The sequence below is a fragment of the Chroicocephalus ridibundus genome, chromosome 19 (assembly GCF_963924245.1).
Source record: "Chroicocephalus ridibundus chromosome 19, bChrRid1.1, whole genome shotgun sequence".
Taxonomy (NCBI): Eukaryota; Metazoa; Chordata; class Aves; order Charadriiformes; family Laridae; genus Chroicocephalus; species Chroicocephalus ridibundus.
The window spans coordinates 8336260-8349126 of NC_086302.1; the positions used below are offsets into that span (position 1 = coordinate 8336260).

General features: G+C 50.5%; 1 protein-coding gene across 8 annotated transcripts in view; it reads left to right on the forward strand.

Moving 5' to 3' along the window:
* SCMH1 (Scm polycomb group protein homolog 1) overlaps positions 1-12867 on the forward strand; it is an 81692-nt gene that overhangs the window by 20043 nt on the left and 48782 nt on the right. For all 8 annotated transcript variants that reach the window (XM_063356234.1, XM_063356239.1, XM_063356240.1 and 5 more), the window contains 3 exons: positions 2318-2402; positions 6224-6292; positions 12177-12247. In XM_063356234.1, coding sequence (XP_063212304.1) covers positions 2378-2402; positions 6224-6292; positions 12177-12247 — 165 coding nt within the window. In that variant the 5' untranslated portion in view covers positions 2318-2377. The remainder of the gene's footprint in view (positions 1-2317; positions 2403-6223; positions 6293-12176; positions 12248-12867) is intronic.

A 12867-nucleotide genomic window follows, 5' to 3' on the forward strand; every position in this document is an offset into this window, starting at 1 on the left:
TGCAGTGAGGCTGGTGGCTCTGGTGGCTCGCATCTGCACTGTGCAGGGCTAGCTGCCACCAGGGCAGGCGGGCTGAAGCCACATGTCGTGGAGTTTGGCTCTGTCTCTTTTCTGGGTGCTACGTGGCCCTGAAGCACACTAATTATTTTGCATATTTTATTTCATTTTTGAGTTACGATCTTGCAGGATGAAGCCGCATGTTGCTGTACTGCGGTGTGAGAACGTACTGGGGAGCTGGATGGTGCAAAGCCGCGGTGGAGGACTGTGAAGGGTGGCAGGAATCAGGCGGGGGCCATCTCATTTGGGCAGTTTCTTGGAAGCGTGTTTTGGAGCGTGCTGTCCGCAGGCTGGCACCCACGTGGTTCTCAGCAGAGCGGGAGTCCCCGTGCAGCCTAAATCTTCTCCTGTGGGGAAGGGTCACCTTTCTTTTTTTTTCTTTTTTTTTTTTTTTAAATAGGAGCAACATTTACAATGTCTCATTCTCTTCCACACACGAGATCTTGCTGGGAGCCCACCACACCGTTGGCTGGGGGACACCAGCAGTCATCTGTGGGCTTTACAAGTAGTTGGGGTTACTGCCGTTGCCGTCTGTGCGAGGACGGAGGGTGCGGAAGTTTCACCTCTCCTCCCGAGCCGCAGCCTTCCACAAATGGAACCTGAGCATCTCCTACACAGTCACGAATTTTTCCTCCAAATACTTCTGCAGGGAAGGGTTACCCATCCCTGCCGGGCTGGGCTCTGAAGTGCTCAGGCTGCAGCAGCTTTTCCAAAGCCGCCTGAGTGGCGCAGGAGCACCGTCCCCTGCCAAACGCCTGAGATTTATGATTAGCGTTCGGGTACTTCAGAAAGCCCCGTGCGCGGGGGAGCCGAGCAGACAGCAGAGGTGCAGAGCCGGGGATGGGGAATGCTTGTCTGCTGCCTTTCTATAACACCTTTCACCCTGGGTTTTATGGCTGGGGGACTTTTCCTACCATGACTGCTAGCTTTTAATAAAAACCACTGAAGAAAATTATGAAAAGAAGCATTAAAAGTTGTAAATAAGCTTTTGCATGTAGATTACTTTCCACTATTGAAAGGAAAAGAAACTTTACTCCTTTCACAAGCATGCACAAACACACACGCTATTTATGCAAGAGGCAGTAAGAGACTACTGTGTACCTTTTGATTTGGATTAAAAAACAACTAGGGTTTTTTTTCCCTTTAGTATTTAATATTCCTTTCGTATTTTCCTTCTCAGAGCATTGCGCAATGTTGCAAGCACTGCACATAAAGGCTGTAGTTTGTAGAGCTTTTATAGAAAATTAATCCCTTCGTTTCTCTTAGGTTTGGAAAAAGCCTGGTTTTCAAAATCAGAACTTCTCGCCAAGTTGGATCTGTAAATACCCCTTTTAGCAGAAATTCAGCGTTGCGTCCTGGGACAGCTTCCTCTTACGTCCTCCAGCCTGACTGCCCCACTGTGAACAAAATGGAGTTATATTGACACAATTAATCTTTCATTAGTTAGTGTAGTGTCAAAACATGCTTTTACTAGCTCTCCTAAGGGTTTGTTTGCAGCTCAGCCATTCATTTTGATATCTTCTGTCAGGCCTTGGCCAGGCTGGGTGCGTACAGGAGGCACTGCCCCGCGAGACCGGCTGTGCAGGAGCGCTGGGCTCCGTGTCCGTGTCCGGCACGCATCTCCCAAGAGCTCTGATTTTCAGTAACGTTTGCTTATAACAAGAATGCAAATGCTTTTTCGTTTTGGGGCCAGTCCAGCCAGTTTTCCTCCAACCAGGAAAAAAAATAAAGAAATAATGCAGTGCAACTTGGACATTTGTTGCAGTACTAACGGCGAAAATATTTCCTGGGTCATTGTCCAATTTCTCATCCTTATTACCCAGAACTGCTGCGAGTAATTTGAATTGCAAGTGGCGAGCTGGGGATTGTGGTGCTGCTTTGCCAGAGTTAATGTTATGTTTCCATGTGTTTTCTTTCATAAATTTCAGCTCTGCCTCCCTTTGTTAGTGAGGAAGAGCAGCCCCCCCTTCCGTGCACACACTCGGGACCCGCTGTAGTTAGCACGGAGACTGGCATATGCTCCTCTCGCTTATTTATGCCGCTTCCACTGCTGTAAATTTGAAGTTGTCCACGTATTGGAGAAAGACTTGTAGTTGCAGAGGGGCTGAAATGAATTGTCTGTGTGCAGTAGGAGATGTTCTTGTGCAACCCAGGGTGAAGGAGCATCGCTTTTCTCCCCGCTGTGTGATTAGTTAATGTTGCAGATGACTGTGTGCTCCAGAATGGGGGAATTTTCTCATGTTTATTTCTTTTGTCCTAGACATCTTCAGTTATCTAAAAGCAAGCCAGTCCCAGGATAAGGACAGCAGCGGGTGATATAATGCGGAAACCAGGCCCTCAAAAAGGTGAGCAGTGATGCTTGGCACAGCCAAAGGCCCGGTAGGGAGCTGGTGCGGACAGAAGGGCCAAGCGCAGCACATCGGGAGGCTGGCGATGGGGCAGGAGTGTGGGGGACACACTGATTGCACGCTCAAAACGGAGCCGTTCGTTTCTCCGGCAGCATGCAGAGAAGGCTTCGTCAGTCCACCCCCAAGACGGGCAGAGGAAGAGTCCCTGGCCGGCTGCACCCCCACAGTTTGCGGGGCACGGTGTCAGGCGGCGAGGGTGCTCTGCGGAGCCCGCGGCACGCACCATCTGCTAGTGCTCCCAGCGTGAGGCAAACTGCTTCTCTGCTGGCACAAGCCTCCCCCTTCTAATGAGGCGTGAAACCAAAGACCAGCCTACCTTGTGGAGACGAAATCTGTTACGGACGCTTACCTCTCGCTGCCTGAGTCTCTCGTCCCGTTACAGGCAGCAGCCGCGGTGCTCGGGGCGACCGCACGCGTGCTACCCGTGTCCTGCTTGCCCCAACAAAAAGGGGGAAGTCAAGCAGGCTGCCTGCAGCTGAACTGCTCGGACTTCTTGTGCTTAACAAAAATATTGATTTCCTTTAGTGTTGTGCCATGCATGTGCGTTCGACTGGAGTGATCTCATCCCATGCGCTTCGGAGGATGGGGGAAGGGAGAAGCGTAGAGGATAGAGCATCCTCCGCAGTTCTTTGTTCACATCTGCTACGAGCTCACAAGGTTTATTGCAGGAGATTTCTATGCTCAATTTCTCTCCTCCCTTTATTTTTTTTAAACGTCTCCTTTGCTTCTCTGGTGGTTCATCTTACAGAAACATTATCCTCTTCCTAACACTGCTTGTCCTTTAATGAAGTGAAAATAAATGAAGGAAAGCAGGGAATGGGGAGAGCCTGCTGCGAGGCAGCTGGAGGGCTTGGTAATAAAAGAGGCAGGTTGATTAGTCAGCAGTGTGGCCACAGACCGAGCTGGCTGAATTTAGCCTCTACACAGCTTGTCCTCCCGCCTCGTGGAGCGGGGCATCTCCAGCCAGCGTGGCTGCGTGACCTCTGCTGCGAATGCCGTGCCATGGGTCGCAGAAGCAACACCTGCATTGTGCGCACGTGGGTTTCTGTCCTACTTACCTGCTTTTTTAATAATGCATTGAACTTTTCCTTTTTCTTTCTTTGCCTGCAGAAATTCTTGTGTTTCTTTCCCTCTCTGCTGCTTTTGCAGCCTGCTTAATGAGGATTTTTGCATGTTAAAGGTTAACTATAAAATGGAACTTCACCTGCAGAGTGTGGCGAGATGCTGCTTTGCGCGTGCGGATGCGATCAGAGAGCTATCCTGCGACACTGAGGAGCGTTACCCATCCTGGGGGGCTTTTTTGCTTCTGACTTAAATACTTTGTGTCCTTTATTCTTGCTTTCTTAAGGAGGTGCAGAATACTGTCCTTCATGGGAATGCATTTATAGGAAGGGTGCCCTTCCAGCTTTTTCATTTGTTTGTATCCCTCCAAGGAGACTCTTTGCCTGGCCCATGTCTAGTGGTGCTGTGGCCATGCTCCATATGTCTCTCATGTCCATTTAAAGGAGAGAATCTACACGCAGTCCTCCTGTCCATTGGATTGAAGAGAACATGTCAGGGAGAGAAGATTGCAAAAATAATGCTCGAAAAGCAATTTCAGATATCTTAGGACCCACCAGGCCACTCTAGCAGCAGCCCATGGCCTGCTTCTTTCAGCTGCTTGTCAGGAGATTTCAAAACTTTCCCCGTTTTCTTTTTTGTTCCTTTCACAAGGAACTGCTTTTCATGGGGGCAAGGTGCATTTTATAGAGCACTACCTCATTGTTTGTACTAGCCCTAAAAATGCTTTGTAAAACAAATGATCTGGACCACAGCAGCGGTCCCAGGAGTGCATGGGTCAGGCAGCAGCAGCTGGAGGAGCTCGCTCAGGACAGGCTCCGCTGTGGCACCCCGCTCTGGCATCCCTCCCTGGGGCTGGAGGCGGCTGGAGGCAGGGATGGACATAGAATCATACAATTATAGAATGGTCTGCGTTGGAAGATCACCTAGTTCCACTCCCTTGCGCTGGGCAGGGACACCTCCCACCAGCCCAGGTTGCTCCAAGCCCCATCCAGCCTGGCCTTGAACCCCTCCAGGGATGGGGCAGCCACAGCTTCTCTGGGCAACCTGGGCCAGGGGCTCACCACCCTCACAGCAAAGAATTTCTTCCCCATATCCCATTTAAACCTCCCCTTTTTCAGTTTAAAACCATTCCCCCTCATCCTATGGCTCCCCTCCCTGATAAAGAGTCCTTCCCAGTCTCTCAGGTACCTTCAGGTACTGGAAGGGGCTCGAAGGTCTGCCCGAAGCCTTCTCCTCTCCAGGCTGAACCCCCCCAACTCCCTCAGCCTGTCCTCACAGCAGAGGGGCTCCAGCCCTCGGATCATCCTCATGGCCTCCTCTGGTCCATGTCTTTCTTGTGCTGAGGACTCCAAAAGCTGGACACAGTACTCCAGGTGGGGTCTCCCCAGAGCGGAGCAGAGGGGCAGAATCACCTCCTTCGCCCTGCTGGCCATGCTGCTGGGGATGCAGCCCAGGCTGCAGGGGCTTTCTTCACTGCCAGCACACATTGCCGGCTCATGTTGAGCTTCTTGTCCACCAGCACCCCCAAGTCCTTCTCCTCAGGGCTGCTCTCAGTCCATTCTCTGCTTAGCCTGGATTTGTGCTTGGGATTGCCATGACCCAGGTGCAGGACCTTGCACTTGGCCTGGCTGAACTTTATGAGGTTTGCATGGGCCTTCCTCTCAATCCTGTCCTGGTCATACAATCATAGAATCATAGAATGTGTTGGGTTGGAAGGAACTTTTAAAGGCCATCTAGTCCAACCCCCTGCAGTCAGCAGGGACATCTTTAACTAGATCAGGTTGCTCAGAGCCTCATCCAGACCGGCCTTGAATGTCTTCAGGGACGTGGCCTCCACCACCTCTCTGGGCAACCTGGGCCAGTGTCTCACCACCCTCATTGTAAAGAACTTCTTCCTAACGGAACTTCTTCCTAAGGACCTTCCAGGTCCTTCTGGATGGCATCCCTTCCCTCCAGTGTGTCAACCACACCACACAGCTTGGTGTCGTTGGCCTCCCCTGCTTCTTGCTCTATCACTTTCCAGAGCTGTCTTGGGAACTTTATTTCTCTGCAATTCCGAGGCCCAAAGCTGTCACGAGCAAAGACAACTCGGATGAGATGTTCTTCAGCACTGGTGCTACCTTGCAGTGCTCTCCTACGAGCTGCGCAGGACACGCGGTGGTAACCCGGTGCTGTGCGTGGAAAGGGCAGTTGTGCAGGCTTTGGGAGAAGCCCTCCCCATCACCGCAGAGGTTCAAAGCTGTTTGTGTGAGTAAGCCTGGCTGCAATAACCCGGAGTTGATAAAATAAGGAGCGATGCAGGGTCTGCTTCTCGGCATACAAGATCCACATGTGCCGTTTTTAGTGGCTTTCGCATTTGTTCCTCTCAAGCCTTGCCTTCTCCTGCCATAGTTAAAATGACGAAGCTCTAGCAGTTTGCTGCTTTTTGTGTTATTGCTTGCCATTGTGGGAGAACATGAGTTGGTAAGGGCTGGGCAGAGACTGAGACGCAAACACAGATACACCGTGTCAGGTCTTCGCTGGAGCCCTGTGGAGGAAGGCAGCATGCCCCATAGACAAATCACCCATGTTACCTGGGCTCGTGACAGGGAGGACAGGGAGGTCACTCCTCTCCTCTGAGGTGCCTGTAAAGCAGGTGACATGAGCAGATAAGCTGGCTTCTTTCACTGACACAAATGCTTTATTTCTTGTCTCAGCCATAGACTGGAAAGATGGTAAAAAGCACAAGTACGGCCGCCCGTCCGAGTCTCCCTCCCAGTACCAAGGTAAGAGAGCTCCCCTCTCCCTTCCCATTTTTTTTTTCCTTGAAAGTTTTTTGAGTTGCTTGGGCGTGGGATGCTGCAGCATGCCAAATTAGTTTACAGATAAAAACTGCTTTTGGATGTTCCTCGTGTGTTTAATTCTGACCACAGTCAAAAATGGCTGAGAAGACACCAGGGTAAGCACACAGCTGAGCCGGCTTGTTTTTGAATCAGGCAGGATTGAGCAGATCTGTTTCTTACTGCCCATCCCTGAGTGCCGAGGGGTGACTCTGCCTGTGTTTTCACATGTGTCCTGGGCATGAGGAGCCTCTTACTCCTCCACGAGCTCCTCTTCCACGTTCGCAGCAGTGGCTAGTCCAGTCCTCGTTGCTGTAGGAGAGCCACGGTGGGACCCCCACTCCCTCTTCCCCAGTGGCAGGAATTTGGCCCTTACCCCAGTGGCGGCGATGCCGGCCGGCTCGGCGGAGCGCAGGGCGAGGGCTGGCGGCAGCAGCACAGGAGTGGGTCGCTCCTCGCTCCCTTTGGAGATGGGGTGTGCTGCGCGGTGCACAGCGCGTGCAGGCTGACTTCATAAAACTGGCAGCTCCCGCTGTCTCTCAGAGGGGATGTGCAGGCGACTTCCAGCTTTAGGAAGTTTATGTAAGGCTCGTAGAATTTAGTAAAAGATTTTAGGGCCCATATTGTACTTATAATGATGTCCTTATGCCCTTCTATTCCCCATGTCCCTATACTATGATGATGTCCACACTTCCCACCAAGTACAGAGTGACAGGAAGCTAAACAACTGCCTGAGTTAAGCCATTTTGAAAAGGAAACACTTGTTTGCCTTCATGAAAGGCTCACCTGTGTTTCTTAGGGCCCCTGGGAGAGCTGAAGTGGCTGCTGTGCTGCAGGGTCTTGGTTATCCTGGGCCCCGAGGTGAGACTCAGGGTGGTGGTTCTCAGGCACATTAGACTGTGGGCCTCCATCAGCCCTTGCCATTCTCTCTTGGGGCATCTCGTCTGTCCTTGTCTACCCTTACACTAAATACTGTGGATCACAGATTGGGAAGGACCTTCTCCAAGAGAAGGAAGTTTATTAGCACCTCCAAGAAAGTCCTGGGTCCTCTGTCACCCCATGCTGAGCTCCACACGACATTATGGGGCATCGTCACAGCTCACATGGCCTGTGTATAGTCTGCCTTCGGGGTGTTGGCGGCTCCATTGCAGGTTCCCCACTGCTCCACGCTCTGCACCATTTGCAGATGTCAGAGGGCTGACTGTTGTTCAGTGGCAACGCCGACCTGAAATGAAGCTTTCTGTGAAGTTCAGAGGTGAGCTTTCCCATTGGCACTCATGGTAACCCAGCACCCCAGCCTCCGCGCCTCACCGCGTCCCAGGGCTGGCTGGCCTAAGGAGGGAACGCTGGATATGTTGATGTGCATGTGTCTGCTCAGCAAGCGCATGGGGGGGCAGCGGGGGATCGGGAATTGACTCCCTGCAAAAAACTCGGAGCAGCTCACCACTGCCCGAAGCTCAGGTATGCAGCGGGAGGCGTGAAACTGCGGCAGCTTTCTGGCACAGAGCACCCCGTAGTCCGGGCTGAAAGGATTTCTGCTCAAAGCTGATACCGAATTGGGACACCTCTGAGAAGAAGCAAAGCAGACAGCGGCGTGGTGTTTGAAATCTTTTAGTTTTGGCTTGCATGTTCTTGCGTTTCTTCGGAGCAAGATCGTAAGTAAGCGGGATGACGTTATCAGTTGTAGCCATTTCCAACGGAGAAGGTGCAGTCAGATCGATGGCTGAGAAAGTGCCTGGAAATTACAGTGGGTAGGACGTGCAGGAGCTCTGCCGTCGCGGTGGGAGAGCTGACCCCTTGGGAGACTGCGCCCAGACGTCGGGGAAGGCCACCGTCGCCTTTGGATCTGCGAGCAGAGACGATACTCTGCTAATTTTCATACCGAGTTGGCTCAGACGGTGCTGCTTTCATGTGCTGCCTTGATGCTCGTTAGCAGACACACATATGGGCTGCAGACTTTAATGGGATGCCTTGATCTGGGTAGGGCACGTTCTCCTTCACAGATGTGACCTGAAATGCACATGTATCGTTTCAGTTGGATTGATGACCCCTTGGGAGCTGAAATGCTAATGGAGCCCAAACCAGACTTTGGTTAAAGATATAAACAGAAACTCCGTCTTCATTTAAATTCTGGGCAAAAGATCAACATTAAATGCAACATGATGAGAATCCAAACACAAGGGTGCAGAGCTGCATTGTTCACAACTACTGTAGTTTGACCCCTTGGGTGTGTGGAGTGTTTTGTTTGTAGTAAATATTTTTGAAGGTTAAGACATCAGAGCCCAAATCTGACACTCTGCCTGCAAGTAATATCTCCCTTTGGCTCAGGCGCGCAGTGAGGAGCTTCCCAGAGGCAAGCAGAAGTGATAGACAGTCGCCCTTAGTAGGTGTTTTCACAGCCAAGTTACAGGGAGTCGTATAGGTTTACAGTCCTTGGCTTTTGTTGAGCTCACAGATGTAATTACAAAAACGTGGCGTTTCTCGTTAAGTGTCCTTCTCTCGTTCCTTCCTGTAAAGATCTGATGTATGTTATACGGAGGAACACGGTCCGTTCAAATGATGGTCCTGCCAGTCTGTGGGAGTATGGAGGGGGGAATGGAAGAGAAGGCAGAGGCCAGGCAAAACAGAGGGTGATTTTGGGGCTGGTGGGACATTTTGCATATTGTACTGGAAGCTGGGGCAGCGGAGAGCGAATGTTCCCCTTTGCTTTTCGGGATGAGAGAGGATTCAGTCCCTGCAGTCAGCCCTGTCCTTGGACACTTCTGCTCTGTCACAGGTAAAAAGGACACTTCAGGACCAGCTGAAGTGCTGGTTTTTCATGAAGCAAAAAGTGGTTCACTGGGAATTGGAGTAAAGCCACCAGAGGTTTTTCACCAACACTCAGAAAACATTCTCCAGTGTCACCTGCCCAGGCCAGATAAGAAACGAGCATCTTGCAGACTAAAACGTCCTGTCCCTCTACAGTAAGGCATACGATTTGTTCATATGAATAAGAATATGGAGAGAATATAAAATACAGGATAGTTGGTCTGTGCTAACGAGAAAACAAAGCAAGGTATTCTCAATGTTTCCCTCTGTCTGTATAACCTCGGTACACAGGGAGCCTGTAAAGTGGCCAGCACCCGGCAGCTTCGGCACCCTGGTAGAGCACGCCTGGCGTGCGGGCTCCGGAGTGGAGCTGGTTGAAGCTGAGCTTTGGAAGGTAGCGGGGATCCGTGTGGCGAGGAGGATTTGGGTACGGTCCGGAGGAGCTAAGGTTGAGAGGGCCAAGTGTGATGTATCCATCTTCAACCATATGTGCTCTTCCTCAAGTACAGAGCTCGGGGCGTGTTCTCTGCTCCCCGATTCAAATAACCCTTAAGTGCCTCCTGCTTTTTTCTATTTTATTGGCAGTTCTCCCTTTAGAGTAAAAAAAAAACCCACCAACTTTTGTGTTATACCATTTTCTTCTGATTCTTCCTGCAGTTTTTATGTGGAAGCTGATCATATTTGGTTAAGGTTAAGTGTACTTTGAAATTCCTGCTTGAAAAGCATTGTATCGTGAGCTAAATACGATTACTGAATTCCCTGAAAACACTTCCCTCGGTTCTGTGCAGGGCTTCCTTTCGCGCTAAGGCAACGGTGGCAGCCCCCAATTTCAGTACGCAGTTTTTGTCCTGGTTTGAGGGTAATCCTGAAAGAGCAGTGCAGTCTTTAATTGTCCTTGTCATGCCATCTTTATGTAAAGAAATGGCTGACAGTGAACAGAGAAGGAAGAAGGCTTAATTCTGTCTTTTCTTAGAGTTTAGAGAAGTCTTTCTGCTGCTGCCGCTTCTCTTTGCAAAATAAGTCACCAGAACCGTGAGTCGTAAGTAGCTGCAGTTGTAGCGTTGTGAGTGTGTCTTCATATGGTCGTCGGGTCCCAACAGGCTCTAGAATTAATCTCAAATAAGTTCCATGTCCAAACACTATTTTTAGAGGCACGCAGCTGTCTCAGAAATTTACTGCTCCTGCTGGGATTGTGCAGCGTCGATCTTGACTGCGGCGTGAGCTGCTGCAGGGAGCAGAACGGCCTCGCTTGGTTCGGAGCGAGTGAAAAGTGGAAGGATTAAAACCATGACTACTTTTAATAGCGAGGGATTGAAACCAGCTGAGGAGAGGGTAGGTTTCTATTTTAAAATAAAACTGTCAAGCGCAGCTGATCCTTTTCAGGATGCTTGCTCAGGCCCCGGGGCTGAGGCTTGCACTCCTCGCCCCGGCGCTGTCACCGTGGGCATCCATGGACCGTGCTCCATGGCCAAGGGCCACCCCGGCCTGAGATGAGCTCAGAGAAGCAACCGGAGCAAAGGGGTGGGTGCAGCAAGGCATCTCCATGCCAGGAGTGCCTGGGTTTGCTTTGGCTGGGTATTTATTACACATTATTCATACGAAGAGTTTCGTTGACGTAACCAAGTGTAAAATTACATCCTCAATTAAAGCAAAAGAATTTTGGTTTTGTGAGAGCATCACTGCAGTCAGTTACTGAATTTCTTCATTCACCCCGGTGAGACAGTGTTGGCTGAAAAGAAAACGCGTGCCAAGGGATGGAAACGCGTACGCGGAGGAGTGAAAAGCTGCTATCAGAGTCTGTAAACAGAAATATATTCAGCCAGTGTGGCAGCAGAACTCTATTTTTTTCTGTTCATTTCCACTATAATTAACAGTGTGCTAGTCACCTGCATGGGAGGCGGGAAGAAAGCAGCGTTTCTTTTATTTATTCGAAGCTAGTGGAATATCGAGCCCTCAAGCCTTCTCTGTGCACGTGAGGCAGAGCTGAAGTAGTGTGTGCTGACCTTAACGCCTGAATTTTGAGAGGTGTGGTGTACGCTGCAGTAGCTAAAATGGCTGTTAATGTAGCTTTTGTTTTGAAAATAGACTGATTAAAAACTTGACGTGAATAGGGGAAGCGGTAGCTGACTCTTTAATTGTGCTGCCACCAATGCTCTTGAAATGACTTGAAAACAGCGGTCTCCCGGGAGCCATTCAGATGAATACAAGCTAATGTCATGCTGGAAGGATCCTTTCCCAGCTGCTCGGTTTAAATGGCAGAAGTCATGATTTGCTCAGATCACGAGAGCTTTTAATTCCTCATTTAATAACAGGTTTCCCTGGATGGCATATTGCTTCTACCCTCCCTGCTGTACATGGGAAAGGTGCAGGCAAGGATAAAACACGCTTCCCCACTCAGCCGAAGGGCTTTGGTGTTGGATGTGAGTCTCTCTGCTCGCTGAATCCTTGTTTGGAGGATCCCTGCTCCCACCCTGCCCAAGCTGTGGACTCCATGTCCGCTTCAGGAAATTAACTGCTGGCCCGTCCACCAGTTGCTGTGGCCCTGCTCGGAGCTGCTGGCTCGTGGGGCAGGATGCGTGTGTGCTGGACGGAGGAACCGTAAAGTCAGCCCAGTGCAAAGTTTCCTGTTGACTTGGGCTGCTTTTAGCCCGCAGTGACTAGTTCTTAATCCCCAGGCTGAGCGAAGTGTTTAACGAATGGTGTTTAAGGGGCAGTTGTCTGGAGGTCTCCACGGATTCCCATCTGTGCTGGGTATTTTATATTAAGTTGTAGGTTGTTATCCTCATTTTTTGCAGAGCCTCCTCGGCAGCGCAGGGGCAGTGAGATGCCGTAGGCAGCCCCGTGCTTTGTTCTGCCTGTCAGCTGCAGTTGTAAATCTTCTGTGGTTGATGAAAACGTGTTGCCTGTGAGCACCTCCTCTGTGAGAAGTGGAGAACTGCCAGCATTAGGAGTCCAGACATCTCTTTTTCGGAGTTTTTTGCTCATCAGTTCCTATTTAAATCCTTTTCTTTTCTCTTTTCAGGTCACTTCACCTGGGAGAAATACCTGAAAGAGACATGTGCCATCCCAGCTCCTGCCCATTGCTTCAAGCAGGTGAGAGGGTGAATGAAAACGAGAAAGGCCAAGGGCAGTGGTCCATTGGTGACCCAGGAGTTCTGTGCCTGGAATAGGCCCCTTTTTTGGCAAGGAAGATGCTTAAGGATTTTGGAGACGTAATAGAAATCAAAGTTTGCTGAAGCAAAGATAAAAAAGATACATTCAGGTGCTGCAAGTTGTTAGAGTGGTGCAGAAGACTTAACTCTCAGAGTTCCCTGGATGGGAACACGAGAATGCTTTTCCTCTCTGCTGAGCGCAGCGTCTTGGAGCAAATGTTCTGAGTAGGCGGTGATCCAGGTTTTGGTGGATCCTGCCCAGCAAGGAGATTTTCATTTGAATTTTTGTGACTTGAATAGCAGGCCCCAGGCACTGGTTACTGGAGCATAGAGGTGATAGCGTTGAGTAGAGGGGAAACAGAGTGGGCTGGCACGGCACCCCGGGGTCCCGACACGGGGGGCAGCAGCACAGAGGAGTTTCTGTTTGGGTCTTGGGTCAGGTGGGTGATTCTTCTGAGAAGAGGGCTAAGGGAAATGGGTAGGTCTAGTTGCCTAGATGATGTAGTACCGATAGGCAGTGGTCTGGGTCACAGATCTGCCAGGACTCGCTGAGCTTTCTTT